This window comes from Plasmodium knowlesi (genome assembly GCF_000006355.2).
Source record: "Plasmodium knowlesi strain H genome assembly, chromosome: 13".
Classification (NCBI taxonomy): Eukaryota; Apicomplexa; class Aconoidasida; order Haemosporida; family Plasmodiidae; genus Plasmodium; species Plasmodium knowlesi.
Window position 1 is genome coordinate 1,273,781 of NC_011914.2, and position 21,742 is coordinate 1,295,522.

General features: G+C 41.4%; 7 protein-coding genes across 7 annotated transcripts; 4 read left to right on the top strand and 3 right to left on the bottom strand.

The window, feature by feature from the left end:
- Nucleotides 1-469: 469 nt before the first annotated feature.
- PKNH_1327300 (surface-related antigen SRA, putative) lies at nucleotides 470-3,405 on the top strand (the record flags this gene model as incomplete). Its single annotated transcript, XM_002260673.1, has 2 exons — nucleotides 470-2,800; nucleotides 3,034-3,405. 2 exons carry the CDS (start codon nucleotides 470-472, stop codon nucleotides 3,403-3,405), a joined length of 2,703 nt encoding a protein of 900 aa, XP_002260709.1.
- Nucleotides 3,406-3,536: 131 nt separating this feature from the next.
- PKNH_1327400 (large subunit GTPase 1, putative) lies at nucleotides 3,537-6,133 on the bottom strand (the record flags this gene model as incomplete). The annotated part of the gene is made up of 2 exons (XM_039113531.1): nucleotides 3,537-3,638; nucleotides 3,836-6,133. The coding sequence occupies 2 exons, from the start codon at nucleotides 6,131-6,133 to the stop codon at nucleotides 3,537-3,539; spliced, it is 2,400 nt and encodes a 799-aa protein (XP_038969909.1).
- Nucleotides 6,134-8,498: 2,365 nt separating this feature from the next.
- Nucleotides 8,499-11,273, top strand: PKNH_1327500 (OST-HTH associated domain protein, putative; the record flags this gene model as incomplete). Its single annotated transcript, XM_002260675.2, has 1 exon — nucleotides 8,499-11,273. One exon carries the CDS (start codon nucleotides 8,499-8,501, stop codon nucleotides 11,271-11,273), a length of 2,775 nt encoding a protein of 924 aa, XP_002260711.2.
- A 1,411-nt stretch (nucleotides 11,274-12,684) lies between these two features.
- On the bottom strand, nucleotides 12,685-13,734 carry PKNH_1327600 (PhIL1 interacting protein PIP2, putative; the record flags this gene model as incomplete). Its single annotated transcript, XM_002260676.1, has 1 exon — nucleotides 12,685-13,734. The coding sequence occupies one exon, from the start codon at nucleotides 13,732-13,734 to the stop codon at nucleotides 12,685-12,687; it is 1,050 nt and encodes a 349-aa protein (XP_002260712.1).
- Nucleotides 13,735-16,740: 3,006 nt separating this feature from the next.
- On the top strand, nucleotides 16,741-17,727 carry PKNH_1327700 (ribosomal protein L17, mitochondrial, putative; the record flags this gene model as incomplete). The annotated part of the gene is made up of 2 exons (XM_039113532.1): nucleotides 16,741-17,328; nucleotides 17,545-17,727. The coding sequence occupies 2 exons, from the start codon at nucleotides 16,741-16,743 to the stop codon at nucleotides 17,725-17,727; spliced, it is 771 nt and encodes a 256-aa protein (XP_038969910.1).
- Nucleotides 17,728-19,125: 1,398 nt separating this feature from the next.
- PKNH_1327800 (cytochrome c oxidase subunit 2B, putative) lies at nucleotides 19,126-19,644 on the top strand (the record flags this gene model as incomplete). The annotated part of the gene is made up of 1 exon (XM_002260678.1): nucleotides 19,126-19,644. One exon carries the CDS (start codon nucleotides 19,126-19,128, stop codon nucleotides 19,642-19,644), a length of 519 nt encoding a protein of 172 aa, XP_002260714.1.
- Nucleotides 19,645-20,329: 685 nt separating this feature from the next.
- On the bottom strand, nucleotides 20,330-21,169 carry PKNH_1327900 (PhIL1 interacting protein PIP3, putative; the record flags this gene model as incomplete). The annotated part of the gene is made up of 1 exon (XM_002260679.1): nucleotides 20,330-21,169. The coding sequence occupies one exon, from the start codon at nucleotides 21,167-21,169 to the stop codon at nucleotides 20,330-20,332; it is 840 nt and encodes a 279-aa protein (XP_002260715.1).
- Nucleotides 21,170-21,742: the final 573 nt, after the last annotated feature.

The following is a 21,742-nucleotide window of genomic DNA, read 5'->3' on the forward strand; positions in this document are numbered from 1 at the left end:
AATTCTTGCGTTTTCACTAAAGAATGTAAAGTGTATTATGTTTTAGTTTTTGTCCATCCACGGTTTAGCGCACGATTTTGTAGACCCCTGCAGAGTAAACCCGGCTACTCTTCCCACAGATGAAGTGGTTAAGTCTGTACAGACAGGTAAAGGATACTAACCTATCCTTCTTTGTTGCATGTATACCATGCTTGCTTGGGTTGAAATGTGCCTGGGCATTAGCAGAAATGAGAGAGCATACTTGCAATATCCCGTTAAAGGTGTAGAGCTTGTCGTGTGTGCCTGTGGGAACCTCCATAAACAAACGAGTGATGAGTATACGCACATGGAGTACACTTCCAATAAGTAGTACACTCACATAAAGGTACATTTGCACATGCCTTACCTGCATTAAGGTACAGTTGCACATGCGTACCCGCTTTAGGCACGCATGATTCCCTCCAATTTTTGATTCCGTCATCCCTCCACCATGTTTTGGATCGTAAAGAGGAGGGCCTTCACGTTCACCTTCCTTTCATACATCAGCTTCGTGTATTCAGACAAGGCGGTTAACGTAGGTAACCCAGTGGCGGGGGGGTTAAGTGGTGGCTTGGTTAATGGACTAACGAGTGGCTTCACCAACACCGTACATCACCCGGGCGCGGGAGGGGGATTAAATATGCAGACATGCCAATCGGCAGGATGCTCGTCATACAAAAACATTACACATAACGATTCAGGAGATTGTCTAAACGGGTTCATCTGCAAAAAATGTAAAAGAACACACGCGAAGAATCCAAGCATCTGCTTCTACTCCTCCCTCCAGGGGTACGAAAATCTCTACGAAGCACATCTAGAGGATTTCACACAAGCAACACCATATGACAATTTCAATATCCCGCTGGATAACTCAAGCGGAGTTCAGAAAAACAGAAAGGAAGAATCAACACACAGTGATAAGGAGACCACCTCTAGTGGAAAATCAGGGAGTAACGAAAGGGATAGTTACTTAGAAGGAGAAGATGATGATGGAGAAAAAGGGAAATTGCAAAGTCTCGACAAGAGCGACAAAACAGGAAGAAACCGTTACATGAAGGAGGAAGATGACAACGATGAAGAGGAAAGTGATGTGGAGGAAGATGATCAAACGGATGAAGAAGATGAAGATGATGAGAAAGGCAAGCGTGGTGGAAGTAAAGGAGGCAACTTCTCTCAGGAGAAGAAAAAAGGAACAAGTAATTTCCATGCAGATTCTGAAGTGGAATCATTTTTGCAAAAATCACCTGACCATGTTCATAAAAAAGTGAAATTACACAATTTAGCGGAAAAAGGAAGGAGGGAAAAGAGTAGTAAATCCAGACCGAAAAAAATGCAGGACGATTTCTCCAGTTTGTTAGAAACGCACATGCACCTTCGCAACAAGGAGGTGAAACATAACAGTGGAATGTTCGAATTTGCGAGCAGTTCCGCTTCTCTTGAGAGGGCCTCCCCTAACGCCTATTCCTTCCCCTACGATTATTATTCCTTCGCTCAGTCCAAAAACAGCAAGGAAAAAATCGTCTATAAGCGCCTCAAAATAAACCTGAACAAACATGAAAAGTATTTTAAGAGCAAATTGAACAAATGTTACGTGGGAGAAGATGGAATAGCCACTCTTTACGTGAAGGTTCTGCTACAAATTGTCAAGGACAAAAACGATATTTATGTAGACGTGAGCAGGAGGAGTGCATCGTCTAATATAGCCCCAGCGTCAGGTGGTCAAAGGGGGAATGGAGGAAATAAGACAAAGGGGGTAAGCCAGTCGGGAGAAGAGGACGACAACGATGACGAAGAGGATTCAGAGGAAAGTGAATCGGATGAGTACATGCGCATGTCCAGAGGAGCCAAGTCGGGGGGAGGGTACAATTACTCCTCAGATACCGAAACGGACGGCACGGTAAATAAGTACGCCTATGTGGAAGTACACAATGTACAGATGAACGGGGGAGAAGACGAACAGATGAACAAACGAACAAAGGAACAAATGAACAGAGGAACAGACCAACAGACAAACGAACCGCAGTCCTTCTACCAAGTGAACGAGGACATGGACGGAGATTCCATGGGCAACTATTACAAATCCAGGAGTGGCTTCTTCAAGTCCATTTTCAATAGGGTTTTTAAAAAAAAAGGAGACTCAGATGATGATACGGGAGGGGAAGACGAGGAAACAGATGAAGAATCCCATGGGAAGAAAAAAAGGAGGTGGAAGTTCCCATGGAAAAGACGAAGTGGGAAAAATAAACAACTACAAGGTGGAGACGAAGAGGACGATGAGAGTGAGGATGAGTCACGAAGCAGTCGACGTTCAAGTGGAAGAAAGCGGAGATTTTTCGGTCGGTCCAATCGAGAGGAAGACAACAACGATGACAATCAGGAGGATGATGAAGAAGAAGATGAAGAATCTACTGGAAGAAAAGGCAAAGGCAACGACAAAGGAAAAGACAATAAACAGGGAAAAGGTGGCAAAGGGGGAATATACAACAGGAATTCATCAAAAGTAGCTACTCTCTTTACAAAAATCAAAAGGAAAATAATACCCATAAAACAAAAGCTACATATAGAAGCGTTTTTTAATAGTATTATTGTTAAGTCCTGCAGAAATGCTCTGAAGTGGGAGGGCAATATGTTTCGGAAGCAATCGCTTGTTGAAATGACCGTTAAGGTGCCCGTTAAAATGAAGTATATACAAAAGGAACCTCTACATTTTTTTCGATCTGGTTACGAAGTTATTTTAACCTGCCGTAACTGTGAAGAGGTTCTGTTCAATTCGTGTGTGCAGGTTGGAAATCATACATACATACATACATACATATGTATGTATGTATATATATATGGGGGGTGCACAATACCACGTCAGCGTGGACACTGAATACCTATTTATAGGACAAAGGCGTCTCTCCCCCAGACGTACCCTTCTTTGCACATGCACACGGAAATATCCACATACATTTGTTTTCTTCCCATCCTTCCCCCTTTTTTTTTTTTTTTTTTTTTTTTTTTTTTTCTTCGTAGGTCTACTGCACAAAGACGCCGAGCAAAGCGGAACAGGTGGTGGAGCATCACAACGGTCACGCAACGGGAGGTGCAGTGGGCAATGCATCTTCTGTTGGAACGGGGGTAGTCGCAACGGGGGCACTCGCGGCGGGAGCACTCGCAGCAGGAGCACTGGCAACGGGAACAGTTGCTAAGGGGACCACCTCTGAATCATCACATCTTTATTCATCAAGCCCGTCGGATTTCTCTCCAATTTTCATGTTCGATTACAACGGTCAGCACTTCCCGGGAAATGTAAACACACAGACAGATGATTACAGCGGTGAAGTACATGTGTACATTAGCTACACAGTTATTCTGGCAACAGTGATGCTTGTCCTACTTGTATAGTTTGGATGAGTTGTGAGGAACATCTCTCCTCAGGACAACTTCCAATGCATGGGGCGTAGAACTCTTCAGTAATTTGAATAGAATACATGCGAAATGGTACATTCCCTCCGTGTTAGGAAACGTCAACCACTTTAGGAGGTGTACTTCATCACATTCTTTCCTTTAACTAGTTTCTTTTGCATGTAACGGAACTTCCTCTTGGTGGTCAGAATTTCCTGAGGCTCGGCCGGGTCCTATAGAAGGCGATATCAGAAAACAGAGGGGAAAATGTGAGTGAAGGAAAGATTCAAGTGGTATGTAGAGTTGCATGTGAATTGGCATGTAGAGTCGCATGTGAATTGGCATGTAGAGTCGCATGTGAACTGGTATGTATGTGCCTTGCATTTACATGTGATCGGCACATGGAATGAGCAAGCGTAACCAGACGTACCTGCGAAAAGTGATCTTGGTCCACCCTCTCGGAGGCTGCCAGGAGATCCCCGGGAGATGCGCCCGATCGATATACGTGTGCATTACGAGCAAGGTAAGATGGCATGAAGTTGTATTTGAGTTTTCCCGTGATGAAGTCGCGAATGATAAGTCTGGTGGCAAAGTTAAGATTAAGGAGTCCACCTTTACCCCCAGAGATGTACCTTCTAGAAGTACAGAAAGCAGTTAAAAATTCTGTAGCATCTAAATATAAATGTTTTTCTTTTTCGAAGCCATTTTCTGCATCTAAGTGAATCTGAGAAATGAGGCTCTTATCAATTCTATACTTCTCACATAACTGATGGGGTATTATATTACACAGAATTTGAACAAGGTCGGTTAAGTTTCCTTTGTAGTGATCCACAGAAAAAACTCCATTAAGGATTAAGTCGTATTTACTAAACACAAGAGATGGAAAGATTAATCCGGGACAATCACACAAGCAGAACCCATGACGATTTAACGGAATTGTCTGAAAATGTTTCGTCTTTCCTGGTTGTCTACTTACACTAACCTTCTTTAATCCAACTAGCGAATTGATAATGGAACTTTTTCCTACATTAGGAAAACCAATAAACCCTACCATAAACTTTGGGATACTGTAGTCTCCTATTTCTATATCGTGGTACTCACCTCTTTTTTCATTCTTAATTTTTTGAATTAAACTAACCATTTCGTTTGTGCTTAATATATCCGTTTGATCATTTTTCCTTTCTTCATAAATGAGGTTTCCGTGCCCCACATCAATGGAGGCTTCCTTTTTGTTCTCTTCCTGTGTCATGGGTGGGGATAGATTCATCTGGTCGCAAGGTAACCGTTCCGTTAATGTTGACATCCCTTCCGTCACGAACATTTCCTCCCTTTTTTTTTGCATACCTTCCGAAGTGCACACTCCATTTGTGTACACCTCTACAGGGAGGGGAAGGTCTTCAATGATCACTTTATTCTGGTGGTATAACTCCCTCAAGGCAGAAAAGAAAATAATTTTCACATTTTTCTTTTCAAAAAAAGCTAACCATTCTTTCCTTTCCTCATGGTTTAAGAAATCAGACTTATTTAGGATGATGTAAAATGCTTTCCTGGGGTCTACTTTTTTAATATAATATTCTAACCCCTGACAATAGAAAAACATAGGATTCCTTGCATCGATAATATAAAAGAGGATGTGACATTTCTCTATCACTCTCCATAACTGTCTCCAGTACTCAATGTTTTTTTCGTACGGTGTGATTGTGTACCCTTCCTCCTCTTCTACGATGCTTAGCAACTTTCTCCATTCGACAAAGTGTTCCAATTCATACTTGTCCACGCTTTCCTTGTTGAGTACCTCCTGCACGTTCATCCGATTGTACTTTTTTCCTAGCGCCTCGTACATGCGCATGTACTTGAGGTTCCGCGGGGCCTCCCCCTCCGCAGCGGGGTCTTCCCCATCATCATCCACCTCATCATCGAAGTCATCATCACCGTTGTCATCATCATCGTTGTTGTCGTCGTCATTGTTGTCATCATCATCGTTGTCATCATCATCATCGTTGTCATCATCATAATCGTCGACCTCATCGTTTTCATCATCATCATTGTATTCGTCTTCCCCCTCAGCTTCTACATCTCCATCCTCCACTTCGTCCTCACCATCCCCATCGTTATCTTCTTCGTCGTCCTCCTCCTTTACCTTTTCCCCCTCTGCAAGAACTCCCGCCCCCACCTCCTCATCTTTCGGTGCCTTCCTCGCGGGCCGCCCCTTTCGCCTCCGTGACGACTCCCCCTTCGCGCTCCGCACGTTAATCGGTATGAGACTCTTGCCGCTCATCATGAAGCTAATCTTCTTCACATTCTTCCTCTTTTTCTTCTTCTTCTTCGCTGGCGCATTTTCCCTCTCGTGGAGAATTATGTTGACCTTGTCTTGGTGCTTCAAAAGAAATGGTCTGCCAGGGATTGGCAGAAGGATGTTCTGAATGTCCAGAATATCTTTCTCCTTGTCCCTATCTCTTAATTTTGTTTTTTCCTTTATTTCATTTTTCTGTATAAACACTTTGCTCACCTCAACGCTGTTTATGACTAGCTGATTATCCAAATAATCATCAAGGGGGGTTTTATCCAAAACGGAAATTTGTTTGCTCACTTTCTTTTTATCATCATTTCCTATTTTTGAATATAAAATGTTGTCCGAAATTTCTTTCTGTAACAGTTTGTTTCGCATTAAGCTCCTCCCCATAAAGTTGTTGTTCTGCTTCGTTTTGTTCTTTCTATGAACTCCCATTTTTTCACCTTGCCTGTTCATATATATTTTGTTTCTTTAATATGAAAAAAAAAATAGCTAGCCATTCGGGAGGTTACCAATTTGGCCATATTACCAAATGGGCTATGTTTCTTTTCCCCCCCCCTTTTTTCTTTTTTTCCTTTTGTTTCCTCTTTTCCCCTGGCGACGTGGGGACTCATGTATACATAATGAATGGTATGCTTTTTCTTTCCTTTTTGGAGCATCCCCCAACGGTACGGGGTTGTGCGTATTTTTTTTTTTTTTTTTTTTTTTTCCCCAATTGAGCTGGCGATACTTCTACAAAAAAAAAAAAAAAATTGCCATTCAGTTCAGTTGTTGTAAAATCGGCGCAGTGCTTTCTTCGTCCTATGTTTGCCCCGTTCCGCGCGCCCTTCCATTTTTTTCAGGACATAATTTTATAGGAAAATGGCAAAACGGCATATATAATCATGTACTTTTATCTCGTTCTTTCAAACATATAAATGCATGTCGCCCTGGAGTCAGAATTGTATATATAATTATGCTGCTAATAGTGGGTCCTTGTCAATACCTATTTGCTAGTGCGCACGTGGCCCCTGTCCCTATGGACGAGCGACATGCATTTATATATTGTCATGTGGACTATAATTTGCAGGACTCCGGTGTTCATTTTTCCATTCTATAAATATCCCGCAGCTGCTTCGAATTCATTTCCATCCCTGGGTCCGGGTGAATCGAACGGCCGCTTGGTTAAACCTGTAAAATTGGGGATGTTATGAGCTTGAATTTTTTTTTTAATATGTTTTATTCAATCGATTTTTGTTAATCCTCTTTTTTTAATGAGCTTCTGTTAATGTGCTTTTTTTAATCTGTTTTTTTTTTTTTTTTTTTTTTTTGATATTTTTACCTGAACAAAGTCAGCACGTTTTTGTTCATTAGATAAAAATGACGGACACCTGAATGAGCATCTCGAAGTGATCCTCCCTACTGTCATTAATTTGTTTTTCGTTTGCTTTTTTTCCATTTTGCCATTTTTCCTTTTTCCTTATTTTCTCCTTGTTCCATTTCTTCACTACCCGCGTAGTATAGAGTGACCGCATCCTTCTGGAAAGGAAAGAACAACTAGTCAAGTGGTGAGGCACTTGTAGCTCCGCGACCCCTTCCTGATCGATCCCTGTTAAAGTTCTATTATCTTCACGATAACTAAGTATGCATGTTTACACGCACGTACATCCATGCGTATGATGAAGAAAAATTGAAACCAATTTGAGCAAGTGAAGGGAAAAGACCGTTAGAGTAGGGAAGGAAGAACAAAGAAAATAAATAATAGAGCACCACATGTTGTCCGGGAGGATGTATCAATTATAAAGCCATAAAGGGAAAAAAGAGAAGGAAAAAAAAAACGGAGGAAGACTTCCGTTTTGCATAAACAGATTAATTGTACATGATAGAAACGAAGTTATCAATCCCGATTGAGTAGCAATAACCATTTGGAAAAGGACGAGCTCCCCCCACACACACACATACGTGCACACACATATTCTTCAGAAAAACGACCTCGAAACAGACTTACGTAAACCATTCGTGAATGTTACATGGGAAATTTGCACGGAACTGCCTTGGAAGAATACACATTCACGTGTTTGTTCCATGTCGTACTGCACCTTAACTTCACCAATACAATTAGGACGACTCACATGAGCAAGTATATATGCTAGAGTGCTACTCATCCTAAGGAAAAAAAAAAAAAAAAAAAAAAAAAAAAAACGATATTTTTCCAGATACATAAAAGGGAAAATGCTACCTTTCACGATTGAAAGGGACACAACACGTAAGGGACATCACTTGCATGTCACCTCAGTCTGTTCAGTACGGAAGAGGCACTGGAAACGGATTAACAGTTGTGGCGTAAAAACTCAACAAGGGTATATATGTATATGGGGGAAAGACATATCTGCAACGGAGAAGAAAAGGAAAAAACTGGTAGGATAAACTGGTAGGATGAACCGGTAGGATAAACATTGTGAAAGAAGGAATCCCTTTGAGCCATATAAAAAATGAATTATTTTCCATTAAGGGGAGGGAGGAAAAACAAACTGGAAACGTTTCCATAAAGGAATGGAGAAGACAGATTGTCCACTCCATCCAAGAATCGTCAGCAGTTTGTGGTATTGACAAAAGTATACATTTGTCCCTAATCCTCTTGGCAAGAAAAGATTATTTCCCACTTCATCGTTACTATTTATTCCGCTTTGAATTTTTTTTTTTTTTTTTTTTTTTTTCACCTGACTTGTTAATATTTTTTTTTTTTTGGCTTGACCCTCCGGAAAAAAATATCTTTTCCACATCCCCCTAAAATGATGTTGACACACGATTTTGGCACAAAATGGGATACGCACATAACAACAGAAGAAGAAACAAGAACCTTAGCTGCTCCGATGTTGGCTATTATTTAAAAGGAAAGGGTTCCCTGAGAAATTGCAAAGAAAATAATCCAGTGGAATTGTATGATCAGAATATACATTATGGCGGGGTGTTCCACACACATAACGATGTGTTGCGTGGAGGACAAGGCATGGGATATTTTAACAGAAGAATAAAAAATACATATAATTATTGCAGAGATGATGTTGTAAGGGAGAATGTTGGAGAGGTTAATTACGTTTTTTACGAGCCACTCAGGTATCCTGCCTTTAAGATGGCGGATAGGAACAATAGGGGAGGGCCAGAAAATAGTGTCGCCGAGAAAGACGACGCAGAAAGTAACGAACGTGACACATCCGAAGAGGATAAAGTAGTATCCTCCGTGGATTACCCAAATGAGCAGAGCTGTGGTGAGAGCATGACCACGATGAACTTAACCCGTGTGAGGAAGATGAAGAAGGAAGGGGAATGCAGTTCGGGGAAGTTCCACCACGGGGAAAACGCCCAAGTGGCGATGAAGGTGAAGAAGCAAAGGAGTAGAAAGAACAAACTGGAAGTAAGGGTTGATGATCACAGTGGGGATGAATGCACACAGGTGAAGAATCTTCCTGGTGGGAGGAAAATTCAAAAAGAAGCAAAGCAAGTAGATGGAAAAAGGAAGGACCACTTAAATACAAACTCCACAATGGATTCGCAAATGAGTACACGACTCTCCGACGGAGAGTGTGAGTTGCCTCCCATTGAAGGGAAGAGAGGAAAAACAAACCTCTTCATCCCGATAACTGCTCCAAGAGTACATAGACACCCAAGTCAAATTACAAATGAAGTGAAGTTCATTTTACACATGACCATCTTAACTCTTTACAAAGACCAGGTGAAGCCTTCATACAAAAAAATTAAGCAGAGACTACAATCCTTCCATCAGAATGAAGAATTGAAAAACCACTTTCTGGAAATATGCTTGTTTCTGCAGAATGAATACCTTGTAGTAAAGTCCAGGAGGAATAATATCTTCGTCCTTCTAAGGGAAACTCCCAAATGGTTTAGTGGGTGGATCAAGACAAGGAGTTTTACCAACCCTTATCCTGAGATCATGTGGAGGAAGTTCGCTCGTCATCTTTGGCATGTATGCAGGGCGGGATCCTGGGGAGGACCAACTTCCTCTCAAGGGCACCTTACTCTACAGTTTGCTAAACATTTATGCAGGAAAGGATACTTATTTTTTCAAGGTTTAGACACTTTGTTAGGCGAGCATAGTTACTTATACAGCGGGTCTACATATCATGCGACTTCACCCTCTACTCTTCTACATCCTGAACATGCTGAGTACAACAGGCAGTTGTTCACTTTCAATCTCCTCCACGACAGCTTCTCCTACTTTTCGAGCGTAAATGATTCTGCCGTTCGGATAGTCCAGAGTTCCTTCGTCAGTTTGTACCATTCCATTTTGGATGAGGATGGGAACAGGGCCGGGAGCAGCAGGACACGGAGCTCCCACTCGTCATGCACTGAGTCGACACGCCTCGGATCGGCATTCATGGAATCGGTATCCATCGAATCGGTGTCCATCGAGTCGGTGTCCATGGAGTCATCGCACGTCCAGTCGTCATGCCGCGATTCACCAGGCGCCTTGGAACCACCCCCCTGGGAACTCGGCATCGACATATACAGAGCAGCTGATGCACTGAAGAATAAAGCTCTCCCCTTTTTCAGAGACTACTCCATCGGAAAAATAGCGCATGTAGTTCAGCTCGGCCTGTACGGTGGCCTCCTGCATGAGGAGGGGCAGGTGATCAAGCCGGCTTGCTGTTCCCGCACCATGGCCGCGTCCGTCTGGGGGCAAGCATCACAAGGCGATAAATCGAACGGTCAGATGGGCGGCCAAACGTGCCACCAACTCAGCAACCAAATGCACAACCAGATGGATGAGAAGATGGTTGAGCAGATGGGCAACTACGTGACCGGCCAAATGAGCGGAGAAGAGGACTACCCCCACTGGAGTGACCTCCTAACCGAGCAACACACACTAATGATGAACTGCGACTTCCTCGAACGGCAAGGCCCCCACATGGAACAGACCCACATGGAACAGATGATCGAGGGAAAGTGCGGAGGAGTACCCGTAGTGCCAACCGCCGAGGAGGCTAAAGCAAAAATATATCAGCTCCTAAAAGGAAGTAGAGAAAAAATCATCTTCTTCTGCTCATTGAAGGATCTATTTTTTAAAAAGTTTGAAGAGGTGCTAAATCCTCTCCATTTCGGCTACACAAGTTTAATTGAGTTTCTCTTTTTCCAGTGCCAAGAAGTGTGCAAGCTCCTCCTCCTAAATAGAAATATCATTTTAGTTCACCCCTCTTGTGATGAGCAGTCTCTAATGGATATGATCAGACAAGAGGAGGACGACGATGACGACGATTGCTACTACACAAATGGGGATATGGATGGGAATATGAATAAAAATATGAATGGAAATATGAATAAAAATATGAATGGGAATATGAATAAAAATATGAATGGGAATATGAATGGGCATGAAAATATAATCGAGCAGTTTGACTACGCGCAATACATCTCCACTGTGTCTTATTCTCAGAAGAAAAATCTGACCCAACAGGAGAGCCTTCAAATATACGCAGCGTTCAAGGACCTCGGAGGAAACAGAAAGAAAGATAATTTTTTTATTACCTTTTCCTTTTGGAAATATGTAACAGGAAAGGAAAAAAAAAACACGCGCTGAAAAAAAAAAAAAAAAAAAAAAAAAAAAAAAAAAAAAAAAAAAAGGAATCCCTTCAAATCTGTAATAACGTAAAAGCTCCGTATGAGGGAGTAAAAATACTCTTATCAAACGAAAGGATACAAATTCAGTTGTGCACCTGCCAGAAGATGAAAACGAACGCGCCAATATCATTCACCGCGTGCAACACTTGGCGTAGATTACCCAAACGGGTAACCTCTATGTGCTCTCTTCCCTGACCCAGTTGGATATAATTTGTCTAACCCTATTGGAGTGTTCATTTATTATTATTATTTTTTTTTTTAAGGTTTACGCCCTTGGTGGTGGTAGGTTGATTGTGTTGGTTGTGGTGATGGTGTCACGAATTAGACAGACTCCTCCCCACGTGTGACGATGGCTGCGAATGATTTATCTCCACGTTGTGGGAAGGTGTGTCTCTGTGTGACAAAGCGGTGATGCCAAATGAAGGAAAAACACCGGTGAGGAAAATATCATCATTCAGAGGAAGTCGCAGAGGCAATGTTTGTTTTCTTGTGGGGCACCTGACCAATCCTCCCCTCCGTAACCCCATCATGGACGATATCCCCGCTATCACTCCTCATATGTTAAAGCGCTCTTTTGAGTGCCCGATCCTTGTTTGCTCATTCTTTTGCATTTTCTTTAAATTTCCCTTGATTCGTCCGAGGCCCCATGCCCATACGTAGGTGTGCACCGTTGCACTCCTGCATGTATTTATCAGCCCGACAATGTATGTCCCATCCGCTATCTCTATCAATTGCCCAATTTTTTTTTTTTTTCTTTTCTTTTTTTTTTTTTTTTTTTTTTTTTGTGTTCCGTTTTTTCACCCGTTAATCATCAACCCGTGTTTGTATTTTCCTGGCATAGAAATGCTATACCCACTACATGGCTTTCCCTTTTTCAAAAACGAATCCATCAATTAGACGTACCCCCTTGGTCGTTCCCATTTTGTTTGTGGAAAAATTATTCAGTTCAAATGGATTAGTATCCATTGGCACTTTTCTTATTTTTACTACGTATGGCAGAAGGACGACATAGCGAAAAAAAAGGCGGCGTGCAGGTGGACTGCACCACTTACTACATTTTTAGAGGTACAAACATACAGTGTTACCACCCCCCTTTACACTCTATGGTGAAGCACACACAAAAAAATGAAACGAGTGATAAGTATCTTCCTAACAATGGGCCTTTAATTCATTTCGAGTGGATACAGAAAAGGGGGGCTTAAGGAAATGCTCACCATGTATCTGTCACTGTATCTGTCACTGTATCTGTCATGGTCTTCCTGCTTTTCCGCGCATATGTGTGTGGGTCCAATTGGGGAGGTAACATAACGGAGCGGATGAGCCCCTCCAAGTGTTAGGAACCACCTACTGACGACCTCTCCTTAGCCAATCTAACAAGTCAACTCCCTCTGGCAAATCTCCTTAAACTGGGTGAAGTCGCTGTAATCAAGGGTTTGGATGCTTCCATCCAAGTCGTACGACACGAGTTCTGGTTTTGGAGGATTCAAGTCATGGCTTTCGGCCTGTTGTGCAGATTCTCGAATGTATTCATTCATCCGTTCCAGTTGTTCCTCATTGAATTTCTTTAGATCATCCAAATGAGGATTTAATTCTTTCATGAGGTAGTCTGTTTGTTCCTGGGTGAGGTCAGCATAATGGACAGATTCCTCTACTTCATCTGTTGTCTTTGCAGATAACCCAAAGTACCGTGGAACATAGACATTGACTGGAACTAAACGGGGAACATATTTTTGCACTTCAACTTCTATCTCTTCATTCGACGTATGAATCTCTGGTTGTACAATTTTCTTTAACACAACCTGTGTTTCGTTTTCTACGACATGTGGAACCACATAAGGAACATTCAGCTTCTTGTATACAGGTCTCTTTATCTCCTCTCCACTAGGTACTTCAATCGTCTTCTCTATGTAATTTGTTATTACCTTAGGGTTATATTTAATTATGTACTTTGGAACTTCTACATACACAATTTCTTCCCTTTCCAAATCTTCTTCTACATCGATGGAGCTTTCGTACATATCTATGTACTGATAGTATGTTGTTATAAGTATTTTTTCCTTCACGACATAATTTTCCACCTCCTCTGTTCCTTCCATATAAATTGCTGGATCTATTTTACACTTGGGGTTGCTTTTGTAGAAATCTAGTTGCTTCAAGTAATCTTCTAAATTTTCCTTTAGTATATTTTTGGCACTGTCTGTTGAGTAAATGTACAGGGCGTTATCTGCATTACTTTCTACGTTTTCTGCATCTGCCACGTCAACTTCCTCTCCTCCCTTGTCACCTTTTCCTGATTTTATGTCCACACTCATCTTGGCCTCGCCATGATTTATGCTCTGGGCTTCCATATCCTCAATATCCTCTCCAAGATCATTCATTGTTTCTTGGTATTCCAATGGAGAGTTCTTTTCACTGTCCATGTTACAGAGTTTGTTCCTCCGGGGCCAATCGTGCACGCGCTCCGTAGGGTCCAATCCCTTTGGTGGACCGCTTTCTATCGGGGAGGTAAAGCAATAGTGGTAAAGCAATTGTGGCAAAGCAATAGTGGAAAAGCAATAGTGGTAAAGCAATAGTGGTAAAGCAATAGTGGCAAAGCAATCGCGATGTTGGCGCAGACGGAGTAAATCACGTAGACCCCACAGAGCGTGTAACCTGCCGATGAACGGGTTAACCTCTCTCACAGGTTCATAACCACAAGATGGATAGGATATTCTCCTTTTACCTTTCTTACCAAATGAGGAAAAGAAAACTCAAATTGGAAAGTGTATCGAGAGAAGATCTACAAAAAAAAAAAAAAGGGTGTCAACGAGGGATTCTTCTGTTCTTATGCCTGTGCTATGGTTAGTCTCGACATGCGGACTGACCTCACGACGAATATCCTTTGCATCTCTTCGTATTCGTCTTACAAGGTTGACATTACAGGTATGTACACATGCACATAGAGAACACTACCGACATGTCTACCCCTGAAACAACAACGAAGGGGTCGAGTTACATAGAGGCTTCTCCCACATTGCCTACTCACTTGTCTACCTATATGAGCTTTATACACATGTACGTGTGACTTCCTTTCAAATTCTAACCCATGCCTCCTTCTTCTCAGTAGGCACTTTTCTTTTCTTTTTTTTTTGCAATTAGTAGAAAAATTATAACAAGCGAAAAACAGGAGGTAAAGATCGAGCATACATAATTTTCACTCTTTACGATTATGATATCCTCCACGGGGGAAAAGAAAAAAAAAAAAAAAAAAAAAAAAAAGATTAAGGGAAAACAATTTTCCTACATACACGCAAACGCGAAATGGACTCTCTCCTTGTGCTCTTCCTACCTTTGCTCGTATGATAGATACTGATTACCCTTGCGCGAGACGGAATCAATAATGCACGAGCAAGAGAGAAATTATATAAATATACGGAAAAAAAAAGGGCATTATGGAAGTGCAGACAGAACTGTGGAAAGAAAGACACTCATGTAGTTTTTTTCTCTCCATCCAGTTGCGCTTTCCAAACGTGCCACACTCATGTGGAGAACTTCAAAATGTGAAACGGTCACTGCGGAATGATGTAGATGTGAACCATTTGCCACTTGTACAGGGATCTACCTTCCGTTTTGCAAAATGGCTAGTAATTTTTTTTTTTTTTTTTTTTTTTTTTTTTTTTTTTTGCCTGTCCTATTCAGGCAGAACTGGAATTTTTTTTCTCAGAAGAGTATAATCCCACCAATGCTCTCTCGGAGGTAGTTATTATTTTATTATTATTTTTTTTTATTATTTCTCCTTTTTTTTATCTTTCCGCCATGTATTGGGATAAACAAAAAGGACAACAATTGGGAATAACAAAAGTGTCGTAATTTTGCAAAAACGGATAAAGTCCTCCAAACAAGGGGAGCGCTGCCAAAACGATGTGCAGGCGATTCGCCCGGTTTCCCAATTTTGTAAATAGACGTCCTTAAACAGGTTGGCCATGTTATGGTGAAAAAGGATCAACAGAAAAATGATTCTTCTTTCACTTTCAAACGTCACGTAATGTTTTAACCCTTTTTAAGTGCCTCCCTAATGGAAGATGCTCGCTTCGTACCTTCGTGGAATGGGGTTACCGAATTTAGAGGATACACTATGTTGGTTGGAAGATGGATCTAAATATGCTTTCTCTATATGTGCTCATTTTGTTGGAATAGATATTCGCCCCAATTGTACCACTTGCTTCCCCCCCTTACACGCCAATATGTCGTGCCTCCCCATTTCGGTATGTCTACAAAAATAGCACTCATTTATATGAGAGCAAGTCCGCTCTACAATTCGCAAGATTATGCCCTCATGAAGGAACACTGCTATTCATGCACAAAGGATGACGTTTTCTCGTCAGTGCTCCCCTCCCCCACACAGACACACTGGACTAATCAGCTTCTTCCTTTCTGCAAACCGTTTAGCATTCACGTGGTGTACTCTGGACACTAAAGGGGGCAAACCAATTCGTTCACCTCAATTACAGAATTTTCCGATCACGCTCAGTTGAGTTTCTTTTGTATTCCCTTTATAATACTTGAAAATGTCATTCATTTGTTCATTTGTTCAGTTTTTTTTTTTTTTTTTTTTTTTCTTGGTGAAGGAGAAATCCTCTTTAACTTAACGCATCATTACATCAATGTACGATTATGCATTTTTACGGTTGGTCTCAACTCGTTCTTCTGCTTTTTTTTTTTTTTCCTTCCCAGTGTACCGGGATGTTCCCTTCTTTTTTTTTTCCTTCTTCGCATGGAAAAGGTTTAACCGCCCTTCTGTGCGCACCCCGGCAATGTTACTACACTTGTGGAAGCCGCTTTTATTTTTTTTTTTGCGGGTCTCCACGTGGCCAAAAGGAGAAGGAAACGTTTCTCCCACTTCATGCTAAGCGATTTGCAGTAAAACGTTCTACTGGCGATGTTCAAACGCGGGTGTGAATTTTAAGTACATCTAAACTGTACACCTACAAAAAGAAAAGGTCAGCGCTGAATGGATATGCACTCACCTTATCGTTAACTTCTAATCAGTGAAAAAGGGTGTTGAGTAATCAATTGGAAGAAAAAAAAAAAAAAAAAAAAAAAAAAAAAAAAAGAAGGGAAACACATGTATACATAGCTGTACAACTTCGATATGCTCATCAGTTGAAGAGTCAAACAAATGTTTTAAAAGAATAGCTTTATATTTAAAAAAAGGGAAGATATGTCCAACGGGGAGGTGTGCTGCGGGCGTGTTTATGACTCCCCATTGGGTGAATAGCAAAATGTGCCACGTTCCACATGACCCGTGCAGGCGAATAGCCACAAAAAGACCATTTTTCCGCATGACTCGTTCAGGCAAATAACACACACCACAGCATATTGCTCAGAGAGAGAGAGAAAAAAAAAAAAAAAAAACACATAATTCAGGGAGAAAAAGAAGAAAGAGCATGGGATACACGTCAACGTTAAAATTTGTCAATCTCGGTATTAGGAGGAGGCTCATCCGGAGAGCCCATAAACAGCCTCATCACAGATGGGACAGTATCAAAAATCAGCTAAATGAATTGTTAAAGTATGGGCGCATTGAAACGACCTTAACCAAAGCTAAGGAATTGCAGGGGTATGCAGAAGAGTTAATTTACCTGGCCAAAAAAAACAATGTGGAGAATAATTTAAAAGTCGAAAGTATGCTAAGAACAGCGCAAGGGAGAAGAAAACTGTACGAATATTATGTGCCCTTATATCGATATAGACCTTTTTTTTTCACAAGAGTTATTAATCAGTGGAGGCTCCGATTACGGGATGCAGCGCCCATGGCATTTATTGAATTTATTGATAGACCCGGTGAATTAAGACCAGCTAAGCCCGTCGGTCCTGACAGAATTAAGTACATATATGAAGAGATGAAGAAGAACCGAAGGAATTTTAAGCAGTACTTCCATATCGCAAAGAAATTTAATTTGCTTGATGGAAATGATGAGCTAATTTCAGATGTGAATTTTGATAACCTACAGGAGCATGCCAAACGGGACTTGGTAAAAGAAATATATACACATATATATAAAATAAAAATAAATGGAAGGGAATTCTCCCTTCTGAAGTAACGACAATTTGGGCGTACTACTCGTCCACCCTGCAAAAATGTGTGCCAAACCGTCCAACATTTTAATTTAGGCACTACCCATTTTTAACTCCTTTTTTTTTTTTTTTTTTTTTTTTTTTTTTTTTTTTTTTGCTACCCCTCTTTGCAGTGGAAAGGAGATGACGAGGAAGAAATCCAGATAGATCCAGAATTGATAAAAAGGTATGAACAGTTTGGAGAACCCATGCTAACTGGACCTACCAAGGGAAGGGAACCTTTCTACGTAGACCTCCCCCTGCCTAGCCTCGTTGAAAAGGCCTTTATAAATTATCGCAAGAAGTTTAAGCCATAAAGCGAGGAGAAGGGGGAAAAAAAAAATGCCTCCATTCATTACTCATTAAGTATATGGCGATTTTGCCGTAAATGGATACACTTGGGCACTGAGACGATGGGCGTAAATGGATTTTTGTGAGGTATGCCTTTTGAAGTGTGTGTAACTATTGAGTGTGATGAATCCCTTCCCTCTTTATGGCCTCTCCTTTTCTGCATTGTAATATCTGTCCGTATCAAGAAAATTGACATAAAAAGGGGTAGACCTGGTAAGCACTACATTAGGAATATCCCGTCTGCACAGTGTTTATTCTTTGTAGGGTGATACACACAGGGAGAGTTATGTACCCATCCTCCTATCTCATGTTGTTGCTAACAAAGTGTTTTTTTTTTTTTTTTTTTTTTTTTTTTTTTTTTTTTTGTGTATGCCACTCTTTCACCCTTCTTATCTCCCCATTAAAGGGGACACCACGTTACACAATATACTTAGCTGCACAAGTAGGATTCTTTTTTTACTCTCCGTTTACCAAAACTTATGACATGTGGGGGTAGGTTATGTGGCACAATTGGTTTGTCATCCCTCACACGTATCGGTGTTTTTTCGGAAGAGACCCACAAAGAAAGAACGTGTGCCCCCCGTATGGAGAAGCACATGTGCGCGTTTGTCAATGAATGACCCCATCGTGGGGAAAAAAAAAAAAAAAAAAAAAAAAAAAAGTACACAACTTTGTGAATTGCACCACTGTTCAGGTTTCAGGTGGATTTTTTTTTTTTTTTTTTTTTTTTTTTAAATTTTCCCTTGATCTGAATTGTCGCAAGGAAACAGTTCGGCAGAGATGTGTTTTCCTCTTCTTACCCTTGGGCGTTGGTTCTGGGGTGAGCCGCGTGCACAAAAAAAAATAATACATACATGCATACCGCGCGTTCATGCGTGCATACAGAATGTATGCGTAGCAAATAAGATACACGCGCACTCACGTTTGTGCTTTCCACCAATCACTTTATCACGTGGAATGAATCCCTCGGCAAAAATTCAATCTTTCGCGAAGGTGTTAAAAGGAGGAATAGTGGAAAAGGAAGGACTGTGTTGTACTTACATACGACGCAGGGGCACACTTGTGCATGTATATACGTTAGAGTAATAACGCCTCCTGTGCGTCGCATTCCCACGCACTTATTTGAGAAGCGTGTGAAGGGTATTATAGCGACAGATTTCGGAAATAGTACTGAAGAAAGGTAAGGTTGAAGAAACGTTTCGAAGAGAGGTTTCCAATCATAAGGTTAGGAACAGAGAGAGGGCCCGCCCAGTCGCCATCACGAGGCATTCCATCAGGTTTCCTTAATTAGCTAAAACAGATTAATCGGCACTCCATCAGGTTTCCTTAATTAGCTAAAACAGGTTAATCGGCACTCCACCCAAATGGATGCACTAAGGAGGGCCCTGGGGCTGCCGCGCCCAGTGGCCCACAGCGAAAATAAATTGCTCCTCAAAAATCTGAACGAACAAGGCAACCCCCAAGTGACAAATGTAAAGGCAGAAGACTACCCCATCCCGAAAAAGTATCTAGAAGACCCAGACAAAATCCCCAACTATTATGTGTTTCAGTCCAACATGGTCACGGATGAAGATTTGCAACCGGGGATGTTACGACAGTTGGAAGTTGATAAAAGATTAACTCTGCCGACGAGAACTCATATTTCTTTTTTAGTGACAGCCACTGATGTTATCCACTCCTGGTCCATCCCAAGTCTTGGCATTAAAGCCGATGCTATTCCAGGGCGGCTACACAAGGTAACAACGTTCATATTGAGGGAGGGTGTATACTATGGCCAATGTTCCGAAATGTGCGGCACTCTCCATGGGTTCATGCCCATCGTTGTAGAAGCTGTATCCCCTGAGGCCTACGCGGCGCACGCGAAGAAGTATTACAGGGATTAGGTGTGCGTTTGCGATTAGCAAATGAACACAACGAACCATTTCAATTGGTTCATATTGCACTTTATTTAAATTTATTTATTTTTTTTTTTTTTTTTTTTTTTTTCCATTTGCCTTTGCATAAAAGGCTAGTGCAACTGCATTGATCAATTCAGAAAATTGATCATCAATAATTATTATCATTCCGTGAGAAGGGACCACCACTCAGCCATGTCGAGTGGGTCCTCCCTCCCCCTGATTAGTTGCAACCGAATTGTTGGCTTCGTTGTCGGTGGAGGAAATCACAAGAGTCTTGGGAATGACACATCCTAGACAGGGAAGATTCCCCCAAATGCCAACCACAACCAACATACAACCGAATCAACCACAACAACCGAATCAACCACGACAACCGAATCAACCACGACAACGGCGTCATAGGTGACAAGCATGCCTACCATGCGAACCTTCCATTCGAACACCCCTCGCTCGCAGCAACAGTTACACAAGATCCTCTCATTCGGTAACCCCTCAGGCGGTGCAAAGTAGTTCGGCAAAAAGTGTAATGCTCAGGTGCAACAGACTTAACATGGCATGTGTAGCTTAACATGGTTGTGTGTAATATGTGCTTGTGTACTTGTGATGGGGTCAGGGGGGTGGGAATCGTGGTGATCCCACTCCGATGGAAAATCACATTCATCCCTTAACATTATTGTGCACCCGCGATGACCAAATTATCTACGGTGCTCTGGTCCAGGGGCAAGTTTTGCACAGAACTTTTGGACGAATAAATGGCCTCCGACTTATTCTCCTCCGCATCGACGGGGCATTTTCCACTTAAGTTAGGGTGGTGATTGGAGTATGTGTTGCTGCTCTCTGCTCGTACCGCACTACGCATGAAAGGGTTATTATAAACCATAGGGTTTTCATAATAAAATTTTGAGTCCTTATTTATTCCACATGTGAAATGATCCTTCTTTTCTCCTTTTGGGATAGGAATATATTGAGCAGGTATGGGTACTTCTATATAGCATGGAACATAAATGGGGACCTGAACTTCTACATACTTTGGCTTTATTTTTGGTACTTCTAATCTTTGTTTTACTAACAATTCGATCCCCTTAGGAACATTTTTTAAAATTTCAGTGTGGTATACTTCTTGCCTTGGATGCACTATAGGGACATCAACATATGTTGGTACCTTCACTTGGTTGTAAATAATTTCCTCCTTATTTTCTATCACATCTACCACTTGTTCAACCTCTACTTCTTTCGTAATAACTTTTTTTTTTTTCACAACTTTATCCTTTAACCTTTCCTTAAAGACCACCTTCGGGATCTTCGTTACCTTTTCAATCGTCGTCGTTTTGACAGGGCCATCAGTCACCTTCTGTTGCACATCTTGAAAAATATTTTTTGTTAGAAACAGATCCTCCGCTGTAACATTTTGGTTCGACTGTGTAATGGCACCTTTGATACTAGTAAACATGTGCTCTCCATTCGCCTTGAATATCATCGTTTGGCTCTCTTTCTCTGGGGCGTCCATCATCCTTCGACTATAGTCTGCGTGGCAAAACGGGAGGGGGGGGGGGAGGATGACAAGGATGAAGTGGAGATATTTCCATATAATGCACCATTTAACGGTGAGATGAATGGAGGGAAGATGTGCCACCTTAGGGTGATAACCAATTGAAGAAAAATAAACAGCCACTTGGTTGGCAATTCTTCTTTTCCATCTTTACCTTCTAATGTGTGTCTCTCTGTGTGGAAGAATTCCTTTTTCCAGGATGGAATTTTCTTTTTTTTTCCTTTTCTTTTCCTTTATTTCCTTTTGGACAAGTTTTCCCAAAGGTGGGAAGTAATTTGTGCAGAGGAGGAGAAAAAAGACAATCTGTGTAAATCACTGGAAAAATTGATGCCCGTTCGATGGAAACTTCTCTTCGCGGACTAGGTGAACAAAGTTTTTTGGACGGGTAAGAGGCATTCACAGCGTCCCGTCTGGGGGTCATCCTCCCACTCCATATTTGTGTGTACGTATAAGTATGTGTGTGTGCTTTCTCCTTAAACTTTTTTTTTTTTTTTTTTTTTTTTTTTTTTTTTTTTTTTTTTTTTTTCTCTTTTT